We start from the raw sequence: 12,562 nt of genomic DNA, 5'->3' as shown, positions 1-12,562 counted from the left end.
CTGTGACAGAAAGCACTATGAATGCCATTATTTTAAAAAATGTTTTACACTGTATAAAACAGGCTGCTGCAAAATACTGTTTAAGGAAAAACAAGCGCTTTAAAAAACACATTTCAGTGATAAACATTCAAACTATATTTCAAATGTAAATCTATTTTTATTTGTCTATTACATAATGTGCGCTCCTTTTAGTGGACACATATTACATCTCAAAATGAATAAATGTTTGTCATCATGTAGGTGATTGACTTCTTTAATAAAAAGCTACAGTGACTCCAAAGCAGCCTTTATATTTGGTGATTAACCACTGCACTCATTTCCGTTTCTTTCAGGTCCCAGGCGCCTTGGTGAGAAGGCATGCTTCTTCTTTAGTTCTCTAATATCTATTTCACAGCACAGGACCCCCCCTCTCACCCACTGTGAGTGGCTACTGAAACCCAGTTATGGCAGTCTTACTATTGAAAAGAACACAGGGTGCATTTTGCTTACTAGCATTAGGGCTCAAGTCACTATTGTAGCGCACAGAACAGGGCCCAAGAAACAGGAGAGGTGGGAGGAGTAAATGTACGTTGTTGTTGATGTTTTTTACACAAAGTGGCAGAAAACCTGTTTGGGCATCTTGTCTAGAAGAAATGGCCCTGTTGAGTGGGCATAGTGGACAGCCTGAAGCTGTAGGTATTATTGGTGCAGCTGTTGCATTAGAGAGCCAGGGCATACTTGCTGTGCCAGTGCTTCTTTGAAGCCTTGGAGCAATGAACCTAAGGGAGAGGAAACATTAGTGCAGAGGAGACACCTTGATTTGGACATCGGAGAGATGAGAGGGATGCACAGAGATGGGAGGGAGAGGGATGGTGTGAGATAGGAGCTTATGTTGTTAACAAACGTCTGTATCTATCATTAGTGAAACAGGTGCCATGACACTTTTGCCCAGGGGTCCACTGCATCACACCTTTGAATGTCTTACTATAAAAAGAGTGCATGGGGGCTCATTTTCCTTGCTAGCATTAGGACAGATGGTGCCCTTGGAGCAAAAGAGGTGGGTAGCATGCAGTAGCTCATTTTCTTTCAGAAAGAGACCGGGCCCGTTTCAAGATTGAAGTGACAGTCAGACATGGTGGGGAAGGAGTGAAAGAAGAGGAGATTGCCTGCTTCTCAGGGCTACAACCCTCATTAGTGTGGCAGATGGAGTGCATTGAGGCCCACAGCACCCCAATTATGGGCAGTAGTGTTTTGGGTCAATGTTATTCTCGTTTGATGATGTTGCACATTTAGTGTGGATTACGACCTACAGAAAAGCAATCCAAAATCAAGACATGATCCCCGCCCCCTGTGATCATCCCTCCGCATTCCCAAATCCTAGCCATATAGTTTTGGAGGGGGGCCCAACTTCAAAACATTTTGCTTAGGGGGGGCTCAGAGCAAAAAAGTTTGAAGACCTCTGCTATAATGGGCTGACATTATCACTCTTTGGAAAAATGAAGGGCATGAGAAAAAAGCGCTATTTAGCAGAAAAATGCGAACAACAGAAGCTGTCCTAAGAGACACTTGGAAAAGAAAAGAAATGGCGGCACCCATGAGCCTCTCTCTCCTCCGTCTAGTGATGGGCATGATTTAGACAGAGCACGCGGAACACTATTGTAATGCGTCCTACATTGAACAGGTGCAGCGCGCACTGAAGGTGCTGCCCTGCGAGGTCCGCACGTGATTACTGTACCGAGCGGCCCTCTTGCATATTCCTCAAATCATAATCAAGAATACAGAGGACTCGAGTTTCTCATCTCGTGTTTCCAGTTTTGAAATTCTTTCAAACTGGAACAAATGAAGCATGCCATGTTTATATTGTTCAGAAGGTCACTAAAAAAGTCTTTAATGCATACATTTACGTTATTCACTATGCACTTGGGGGGCTTATTTACAATACCCTTGCGCCGCCGGCACGTCAATATTCCCCACTATAAAGCGACTCACGGGCGGCGCAAGGGGCTTGTAAATGAGTCCTTTAATGTTCAGTTGTTTTTGAGTCCGGTGGTTGTTTGAAGCAATCTGGATGGCAATATCTTTTCTTCGTGTTCCTTTTATCTCGGTAGCACATGTTGGCAATAAAAAGTATACACCGCAGAAGCTTGCCAAGACTACACCTACTTGATTTAACAAGGCTTGTTTTGTGTGTGTGATTGGGGCTGGCATTAGGATTCATAAACCCAGCCCCGATCAAACAGCACAAAACAAGCATTGCCTAATTTGTACCGCTGGCGCGCGCAACGACCCCATCAGAGCCTTGTTGAAAAAGCCTGCGCTGTCGTTGGAGTGCTAAGAAGAGACAGCAGACGATTTACCACACCGCGGCTGCACACATGGCAACTTCTGGAAAAGTAAGTAAAGCATTCTGAATGGAACAGATGATTAAGCTAAGGAGAGAGAAAGAATGGAAATGTGCTTATTGCATGGGCATATATTTGAAATAACACGCTAGGCCTCTGAAGTGCTTTCTGTTTGTTTAAAGTAAATATTGGACTATTTGAGTGAGTTTCTTACCTTTGCATAGGGGCGTAGCTTGGTCCGTAAGATTGGGGGGGGGGGGGGGAGTTTAAGATTTCAAAACAATCACGCTGGCACATAGCGTTTAAACAAACACATTGGGGCTTGTTTACAGGCCCCTTGCGCCAATTTTGCGTAATTTTTACCATGGGAAAAGTGGCGCAAGGGGCTTGTAAATGAGCCCCATTATGTGAGAAGCAAGGCGCACGAGTAGGGCTTAAGGGGCAGCGGAAAGGGAGAGGAATTGGAATAGGTGGGGGGAGTAAGAAAAAACACATTCTTTTGTGAAATAACCTATATTTTTGAAGTCTTTCCAAACGGATGGAGAGGGAGAGAGGGTGTGGGCGTATTTGTCTTTGTGGGCAAAAAATCCTGGTGAAATACCAAAGACACCTCACCTAACCATACCAGGCGGAAAGCACCTACCCAACTATTTGCCAGAAAATACATTTATTAGGGGGAACGACACCTTTGTGTGTCGTACTAAAAAAGAAAATCACTCTTATAAAACATATATGTAACATGTGTAAAGTAGACGTTGTGGCATTACACTTGTTCAAAGTTTAGAATAGAAAGAGTCACATAGTTTTCCATTGACCCAACAGTGGCAGAAATCCTTTCGCCCGAACATATGTTATTTCGAATTCATATTTTAACACGTACTTATCTACCTATACACAATTACTCAATCTTTAGATTATCTCTCTCTAAACCTATCTCTCTAATTGTCCGTCCAAAGGTTGGAAGAGTAAAAAAAGGTGTCGAGTTTGTGCCAATCTGCAATATATTGTTTGTGTTAGACATTACAGATGGAAGGTAGGGTTACCTCCCAGACAGGGTTGGCTTAACCAGTAAGCAAAATTAGCACGTGCTTAGGGCATCAAGGGAAGGGGGGGGCACCACAGAAATTTTCCAGTGCCGGATTTACCATAAGACCATATGGTGCAAAACTGCAAATGGTGCAGCAGAACCTTGTTCCACAAAAAGTGGCTCCCAGAAGCATATCTGAATGCCAGAGATAAATTTCGTATCACCACTTTTCACACAATTGTTGACAAACTTGAAACTGAGATGAGAAGGGGACAAATATACAAAGAAATAGCAGAGAGATTTTCTTTTCTAAGTGATGTGACAAATAGGGGCATATGTACAAGCCCCTATCGCCACCACAACGTCAGCTATAGTGACGTTGTGGTGGCGATAGGGGCTGCGCCTTATGTACAAGGCAGCGTTAAGCCACTGAACGCGGCTTAATGTTGCCTTGTACACGCTGCCTTGTACATAAGGCCCCCTTTCACGCTATGGTTAGCGTGAAAGGGGTGGGTAGTGGGTGTTGCGGTGGGCGTTACACCGTAATACCCATTCATTTTGACGCTGCCCCCTATGTACAAGGGTGGCAGACATAGGAGACAGCGCCAAAATTAAGACCAGGTAAAAACTGGTCTTAAGATTGCGAAACAAGGAGAAATGCATTAATTCTCCTCCTTTTTGCTTTTTCCATGGAAAAAGCAAAATGTTATTGTTTGTTTATGTACAGGAAGGTGTCCCTACCTGTACATAAACAAACGTAAATAAAAATGCCATTTTGTCACCTTTATGTGTGCTTCATGAAGCAGGACGCATGAAAGTGACAGATTGGCATATCTAGGATTGTTTATGTGCAGGAAGGGACACCTTCCTGCACATAAACAACCCCCTCTGCATGCAGACACCCTTGCACTCTTGTGCAAGGGTGCCTGTGTTGGTACTAAGTTGCTAAACTTAGCGCCATCGCAGGGGGAAATGCAAGTCTGCACCACATTCTTGTAAATATGGTGCAGCCTTGCGTTTCAGAAGTGGAGGAGAGAGGCTTTATCTCCTCCACGTCCTTGTACATATCCCCCATAATGTCACTTCATCATCTACTAAAATTAAAGGAAGGGGCACCTACTTGCACATAAACAATCTTCCCCTGCAATGCAGACACCATTGCACTATGGTGCAAGGATGCCTGTATTGGCGATAGGCAGATAAATGTAAATATGGTGCAGTGGCATTAAGCCAAGGAGGCTAACACTGTGCTCCGTCACTTCCATGTAAATATGCCCCTAATTTCTCATCTGAGCTTCAGCAGTTTTACTCATATGTGTGCCATAAGATCAGTGCAAAAAAAAATGTAACAACAAGATTCAATCATGCTAAACTTTATAAAATAATTGCAGAAGACAATGTTGAGTATGTCTTTCCAAACGTAGACATTTTCTTTTGTATATTTTTAACATAAATGGTCAAAATTTACTCAGCTGAGCATTCATTTTCTCAGTTTAAGTATATTAAAAACCTCAACAGAACAACTATGCAACAAGGCTGGTAGTGGCGACCTGTAATTTTAGGTGACAAGGAGGCGGACAGGACATACAAGCACACATACACACTTACACCATGCATTCACACACATGCGCACACACACACATCCATTCACACTTATTACGAAATATTCAATCATACACGCACGCACCAAACATTAATTTTAATAAAATAGAAAAATCACACTTACCTGCAGCTCTGCCTCGGAGGTCCCAGGAGGGTTAGGACTGCTACCTTTCCTCATTGGTTGACCTTAGGTTAGCCAATGACAGAAGGCAACCGTCCCAACCTTGTCACAGAGTGGGATGGCAGTCGGTGAGATTGCTGACCCCTATCTCAATCTGTGACAAAGTGTCACTGATTAACACTCAACCCTGGGTGCTTCAGGGCATAAAACTGAAGCGCCCAGGTCCGAGGCAAAGTGTGACGCTGCCCCTCGTCACCGAGGGGTAGTGTCTCAAGGCACTTTGCTGAGCTGAGGAGATTACGCCCACAGGAGCTGTGACATCCACAATCCAGCAAAGTTCAGCTCAGGCAGCCCGTAGCCTGTGCATTTGGCACATGTTTATCTCCTGGCAACCTGACCTGAAAATGAAAAGTGTCTGTTATGCCAACATTTGCTCTGCCTGACAGACACTGTTCTTGAGAGGCAAAAGGTGAGTGGGTGTGGCCTCTCAGCCCCAATTGACCTGCCACATCTGAAAGCGGGCTGAATGCCTTATCTCTACTAAATATAAAAGCAGATGTTTTATGTAAGATTAGTTTTGTGGATCTGATCAAAGACTTTGCAATTAGAAAAAGTAAGAGAAAACCTATTGAATATACATAACGTGGAAGTATACAAAAAGACACATTATTTTCCATCTTACTGTAAGTTTTGATTCAGATACATGTGGGAAGCACCAAAATCTTTCAAGTGCTTAGTGGCTTTAGTTTAAAGGTCTTAATTCAGATCTGCTCCCAGCCATATCAGCACCCACTATTACACGTTCATGCTCATCACTTTGGGTCAGTTTTCCCATGTGACTGAGTCACATCCATATGACTGAGTCACATCCATGTGACTGAGTCACATGATGTCTTTATTATGTTTTGTATTTTGTGTAAATCATTTAGGAAATATGTTTTAGGTGGAGGGGGGAGCCATCGCAAGACTCTGTATTTTTATATGCAATATACACCATTAGATCAAAATGCACATTCATTTTTCAGAACGAATGAATAAATAGAAAAAAATATATTTCATAGTACATGGCCATCATATAACTCTTGATATAAGAACCAAATTTAAGAAAGCACCCTACAATATGACCTTTCATTGTGTTTTTCTTTGGTGTATCACCCAAACAATAACAAATGCAAGCCATTTCCAATGTCTTGCACTTCTGAAATGGAATGTTGTTGAAGAAATAGTGTAAATCTCCGAACAACTTATCTGCTTATGCTATCTACACTATGGGGCATTTTTATGAGTTTTGTGGTGCAGGGCAGTGCAGCAAATCATCTTGCTGATCTCCCCTGCTTCACAGGGAAAGAGTAGGAATGGACCATATTAATCCAATATGGTGCATTCCTGTCCTTTTCCCTTGCGTTGGCAGCCTTCAGCATAAAAAACATTCCTGAGAGCCTTTTTCTTTTTAAGTGTGCTGCAGAATGCAGCACAGATACAAAAAAGGAAGAAACAAAGAAATAAAGATATTTCTCCACACTACGCCTCACCTGGGGAGGCGTATCTTTTTGGCTCATTCCGAGGTTTACAAGGACTTGTAGATCTAGACATGCGTCAAAAAACACTCTCATGAAAGGCCTACCCAGAGTAGAGTAAAGCAACGCTGCGATTTGTGCTGCGTTGCGTTAATCCATATTTTTAGAGCTATCTAAAGTCTTGCAAAGTGGCTTTATGTGGCTTCAAAAATCTGACTTAAGGTTTGCGTTGCTCTTGCACCACGTTACATGGTGCAAGAGCGGCGCAAACCAGGTCATAAATTTGGCCCTCTATATTTATGTGAGGCAGTGAAGAGAAGCACCATTATTAAATTACTGATTGGTAAGAACTCTGAACAAGAATTGACATAGCCAAAAAGTCTAACCTTTGAGACCGTATAAGTCAGGGGTACTCACAAACTTTCTCTCAGGGGCCAAATTTACAGTGTGGTTTGTGGCCGAGGGCCACACTGGTGGGGGCGGGGTCAGTGGCGGAGGGGGCGGGGCTAGCGCAAAAAAAACTGTGTCCATGAGGTTGAACACAGGCCCCTGCAGTGGACGCCTTCGTCCACTGAGCCACCAAACCTGGCATACGCACATCTCTCTCTCTCTCTCTCTCTCTCTCTCTCTCTCTCTCTCTCTCTCTCTCTCTCTGTCTCTCCCTCTCCCTGCCTGTCTCCCTCTCTCCCTCCGTCTCCCTCTCCCTCACTCCGTCTCCCTCCTTCCGTCTCCCTGCCTCCCTCCGTCTCCCTCCCCGTCTCCCTCTGTCTCCCTCCGTCCCCCTCTCTCCCTCCCTCCGTCTCCCTCCCTCTCCCTCCATCTTTCTTCCTCCCTCCATCTCCTTCTCCCTCCCTCCGTCTCCCTCCCTCCCTCTTCCTCCCTCCCTCCGTCTCCCTCCCTCTGTCTCCCCGTCTCCCTCCCTCTGTCTCCCCGTCTCCCTCTCTCTCCCTCCCTCTCCCACCCTCCGTCTCCCCATCTCCCTCCCTCTCCCTCCCTCCCTCCCTTCCTCTCCCTCCCTCCCTCCCTCCCTCTCCCTCCCTCCCTCCCTCCCTCTGTCTCCCTCCCCTCCCTCGGTCTCCCTCCCCTCCCTCCGTCTCCCTCTCTTCCTCCCACCGTCTCCCTCTCCCTGTCTCCCTCTCCCTCCCTCCGTCCCCCTCTCTCCCTCCATCCCTCTCCATCTCTCCCTCCCTATGTCTCCCTCTGTCTCCCTCCCTTTCTCCCACCCTCCCGGTCTCCCCGCCTCCCTCCCTCTCCCTCCATCCATCCATCTCCCTGTCTCCCTCAATCCGTCTCCCCCTCCCTCCATCTTTCTTCCTCCGTCTCCCTCCCTCCCTCCGTCTTCCTCCCTCCATCTTCCCCTCCATCTCCCTCCCTCCCTCTGTCTCCCCTCTCCCTCCGTCTCCCTCCCTCCATCTCTCTCTCCGTCTCCCTCCCTCCCTCTGTCTCCCTCCCTCTGTCTCCCTCCCTCCCTCTCCCCCTCCCTCTGTCTCCCTCCCTCCCTCTCCCTCCCCCTCTCCCTCTCTCCGTCTGTCTCCCTTTCTCCATCTGCCTCTCTCCGTGCCTGTTCCTGTCTCTGCCTCTACCTGCCTCTGCCTCTGCCTGCCTCCTGCCTTTATCTGTCAGTCTGTCCCTGTCTATCTATATCTCTCTCTGTCTCTGGGCCTCGGGCTGTGTCTACACGTCCCCGACACCAGCCCATAAACAGCCCCCCTGTGTAATGTAAAAGCCAGCTCTCAGACCCTTCTGCCCTCCGTCACCACACCTGGCTCTCACTCCCTGCTGCCCCCGTCACCCTCTGCCATTTCACCCGGCTCTCACTCCTCGCTGGCTCACTCCCGGCTGCCCCCCCCCCCCCCTCACCTCACTGGGCACTCTCACCCTGCTCTCCTCTGTCACCTCACCCTGCATGTGTGGCAGCCCGGGCTGAGACAGCTTCCCCGGCTCACTGGAGAACTTCACGGGTCTTTAAAAGACCATTTACTTGCTAATGAGGCTTTGTTGTATTTCACCTCTTCTTAGCGCCCCTGCAACATCAAAGCCTCGTTAACAAGCAAAAGGTCTTTTAAAGACCTGTGAAGTGCTCGGGTGCAGGGAAGCTCTCTCATCCTGGGCAGCCAAACACGACGGGGGCCTGTCTCCACTCTTATCCTGGCCCCCATAGAGCAGTCTCTCTCGGAGTCCGGCGGAGTTTGCTGACACACTTTTGAAAAAAATAAAAAACCAAGGTACGATGTCTGCATGGTCCGCGGGCCGCCAAGGAAGGCTTGCAGGGCCGCTGGCGGCCCGCAGGCCGTACTCTGGGTACCCCTGGTATAAGTGTTTAGCGAGACCTATTGGCTTTGCCAATGTGTGTAAGCTATGGTGTAGCATAGTGTGGCTTCTGTACAGTACGTTAAAAAGTTATGATAAGTGTTATAAGTATTTTTGTTACCTTATATATATGATTAAGAAGATATTATGCATAATTGAATCACTGTATTAATAAAAAAGGCATAACAAAAAATGCTTAAAATCATGTCTACCACCAAGACGAACCTTGTGGGATGCTTCCGTGTTATGTGTGCTTGTGTCAGTGCTGGGCTCCTTGGAAGCACATGGGAGTGATGACCCGCTCAAGCTTTAAGTCCCTTGAAGGTGAATAACAAGCATGCTCCCATTAGGAGAACACCATACGCTAACACACTCTTGGCAGGCGGAGAGACACAAACAGGGGAGCCATTATTTAGGGGAGAGGGTGTGTTCTTAAGTTAATTTTCTTTCTGAGTGCAACAGAGCTGAACACAAACATACACTTCCATGCATCCAAATTCTGAAATGTGCCTCAAAAACCTAAGCAAAATACTTAAATACTGTAAACATACAGGCAAATAGGAATTGTCCCCTTTATTATCAAGTGTGTTCTTATCACCACCAGATCCACAACGCCCATACACAGAGGCGGCAGACGCTCTCTTAAAATGGGATGGACACTGGGTGCTCCATCAAATTCAGAGCACGGTTCTGGGGTTTCAAGTCATTAAAGAGGGCGACGACATGATTGTCTGTCTCACTGGAGTACAAACAGCAGAACCACCAGGGAAACCCATCAGGGCAGGGGAGCACCGCTTTATGGCGGGGACTTTGCATCCCAACACTTGCATACACCTTAATGAGTACTTAGCACTACTTAAATAGTAGGCTTGCAGATCAAGGGAAAGACGTGCAAGGATGGTTTATTTAGTTGATACATCTGTGCGATTTACCTGTACAATTCGTCAGTTCCGTGTGTCCATCCAGGGTCATCTAGGGTGTAGTGAGGAGACAGCTCCTGTAGATATCCGACCCATTTTCCAGAAAAGGCTCTGTACACGAAGCACAGGATCTCGAATTTGGGGGCATATGTATCAACATCTCCATTTGCGATTCTCAAATAGCGATTTTCTGAGAATCGCTATTTGAGAATTGCAAAACGGGATGTATTTAAAAAATCGCACAAATTTTGCGATTTCTTAAAATTCCTTAATTGCGATTAGAAAATTGCGAAATCGCAATTAAGGAATACCTTCCCATTCATTCCTATGGGCCAGGAGGCCCATAGCAATGAATGGGAAGTCCTTCTCAATTTGCGAATCGCTATTTGCTAATCGCAAATTGAGAATATTTTCAAAGGTGCAAGGGTGTCATGATGACAACCTGATGCACCCCTGAAATCAGCATGTGTGCACATAAGGCACACATATATGCCCTAAGGGCATGTATGTGCACCACATGGCACTTTGAAATATGCAAAAAAGTGCATATTTCAAAGAAATCGCAATTTACCACCAACTTGAAGTTGGTGGTAATTTGCGATTTCTTAAGGAGAAATCGCACAACTTGGTTGCGTGTTACATTGCATTTAGGAAATCGCAATTTGCGATTTCTTAAATGCTTACGCAAACTTAAGAAATCGCAAATTTAGCGATTCCTTAAGATTGCGAGGCTGAAATGCCTCATACATCTCCTTTTGCGATTTTGTATTCGCAAACGCTGTTTTTTTGCGATTCGCAGCGTTTGCGAATACAAAATCGTTTGATACATATGCCCTTTGATTCTTTGGTTCACTGGGAGGCTTAGGAATTATTTTAGTGCTTGTGTAGAATGATCGGATTCCATCGGATATAGCGATATCCTGGGTCCGCTGGGGTTTTTGGATTGCCTTCTTCAATGTGTCACTGTGCCATATGTCACAGTGCTTTGGTCAAGGTAGAACTAGGACTTTAGAGAACTGAGGTTAGTACTGTGTAAACAGAAACCCCCTCTAAGCATCATTAGCTGGACTTTCGTCTTTTTTTCTGTTACAGATGTTATTTGTGAAGAAATTAGGAATTTGCACTGGGTCCTTTCTTCTTGGCATCGGAAGATACAGTTTTTATAACATTTTTTGTCTTCTCTTCTCTTATACATATTTGGTAGCTGGTCCCTTACTTTCCCAGCTCCTGCAAGAGAACCTTGCCCAAACATTCAGGCTGTGATGCCGAAAGTACTCCGTTCAATATGGCCATACATAAAAGGATCTCATTTTTACCAAGTGAAATGAAAATCCAATTCCTTCATCCACTTGTCAATGTGGCTGAAGCATGTTGAGGATTGTCATTTGGATCTGCCATTTTCCATCTGCATTTGGATCTGCTCGTTGCCTGTATACCTTTACAGTAAGTGGTCCATTCCTATATCCCAAAAAGTAGTCAAGGCCTTTTTCCATTTGCGAAATGGATGAACAGTCATTAAATACAGTCTAACACTGATCATACGAAAGCTAATGGTGGAAGGAATGCTTGCGAAAAGGCTATACCACAGGCAATCACTGTGGGTATCATTCCATTCCATTTTTTGCCTACTGTCCCACTCTAGACAGAGACCTGCCTCATGCAAATCAGCACTGACCCCGCTTCTCCAGGGAACTCGCCATCCTGAAATTCCAGAGGAGCCCCAGACCAACCCACCATCCAGAGAGGAACACAAGGAAACTCTGTGAGGTGCAGCTTGGATTCTGTGGTAGGGCGTGCAAGGAACCAAGACTTATTTTCATATGATGGTTCTCCGGCTAGAATGATATAGTGGGTGAAAAATGATGGACTGCAGCTCCCTGCGATCGCAAACAGCTGAAATTAAATGAAGCATTCCATCCATCACTTTGTTGTTTGTTGTAGCCAACAAAGGCTAACAGCAGCACAACCCACATGAATCTGAATTACCTCCTGACTGAAGTGTTGTGGTGTGCTAGTGCTTTATGGTGCTTGATACCATCTAATTTTAGAAAAACGGGGCAATGGAGCAGAATTAGCCACTGTTGATTCGATTACATAATGACATAACACTTGTTGTCTTTGGCCGATTTGATCATTTTTGCATCATTGGCATTTAATGAGATGCCTATTTGCATTTTGTTTATTGTGGCAATTTATAGGGCTTATGCACTTGCTGAAAATGTTTGTGTTCAAGCTAAGGATCTGTTGGACTTGGCATTCTCTGCAGGGTTATCCCCAAACTTTTTTCTTTCTCCTCTCCTGCTTTTTGGAATATATTTTTTATTGGAATTAGGGCTCTGTGAATTTTCCCACTGCTAAACAGTGTTAAAGTGCTTGTGCTATCTCCTTTAAACATGGTCCATTTGGCTTACATACAAATTGCACATTTAGGGGGATATTCTCAAGAACGTGTGATAACTACCGCAAAAGTAGCTTAACGCAACTCTTCACATCGCAGTCTATCGCGGGAAAATAACACCATGTTAACGTGTTCTTCACAACATGGGAGCACCATGCGATAGTCCCACGACAACGCATCAAATGACCACGTTAAAACCAACACGACACCGCATAAATGTGAAACACGAACACGAAAAAAGTTGCAATGAGGCCACGCGCGATACCAAAATCACCGATAACCAGCGACAGGCCTGCAAATCTCACGCGTCATGCGGGAAAATGCACTATAAAAGCAGAACAAGAAA

At 45.4% G+C, this 12,562-nt stretch overlaps 1 protein-coding gene across 1 annotated transcript in view; it reads left to right on the top strand.

Moving 5' to 3' along the window:
- The first annotated feature begins 2,128 nt into the window (after positions 1–2,128).
- LOC146866270 (alcohol dehydrogenase 1-like) overlaps positions 2,129–12,562 on the top strand; it is a 300,864-nt gene continuing 290,430 nt past the window's right edge. The window contains exon 1 of the mRNA XM_085635173.1: positions 2,129–2,372. Within this exon, the coding sequence (XP_085491299.1) occupies positions 2,355–2,372 (18 nt within the window). The 5' untranslated portion in view covers positions 2,129–2,354. The remainder of the gene's footprint in view (positions 2,373–12,562) is intronic.

This window comes from Triturus cristatus, chromosome 2_1 (assembly GCF_964204655.1).
Source record: "Triturus cristatus chromosome 2_1, aTriCri1.1, whole genome shotgun sequence".
Taxonomy (NCBI): domain Eukaryota; kingdom Metazoa; phylum Chordata; class Amphibia; order Caudata; family Salamandridae; genus Triturus; species Triturus cristatus.
The sequence above is the reverse complement of the archived record's forward strand: the minus strand, read 5'-3'. Positions and strand labels throughout refer to the sequence as shown.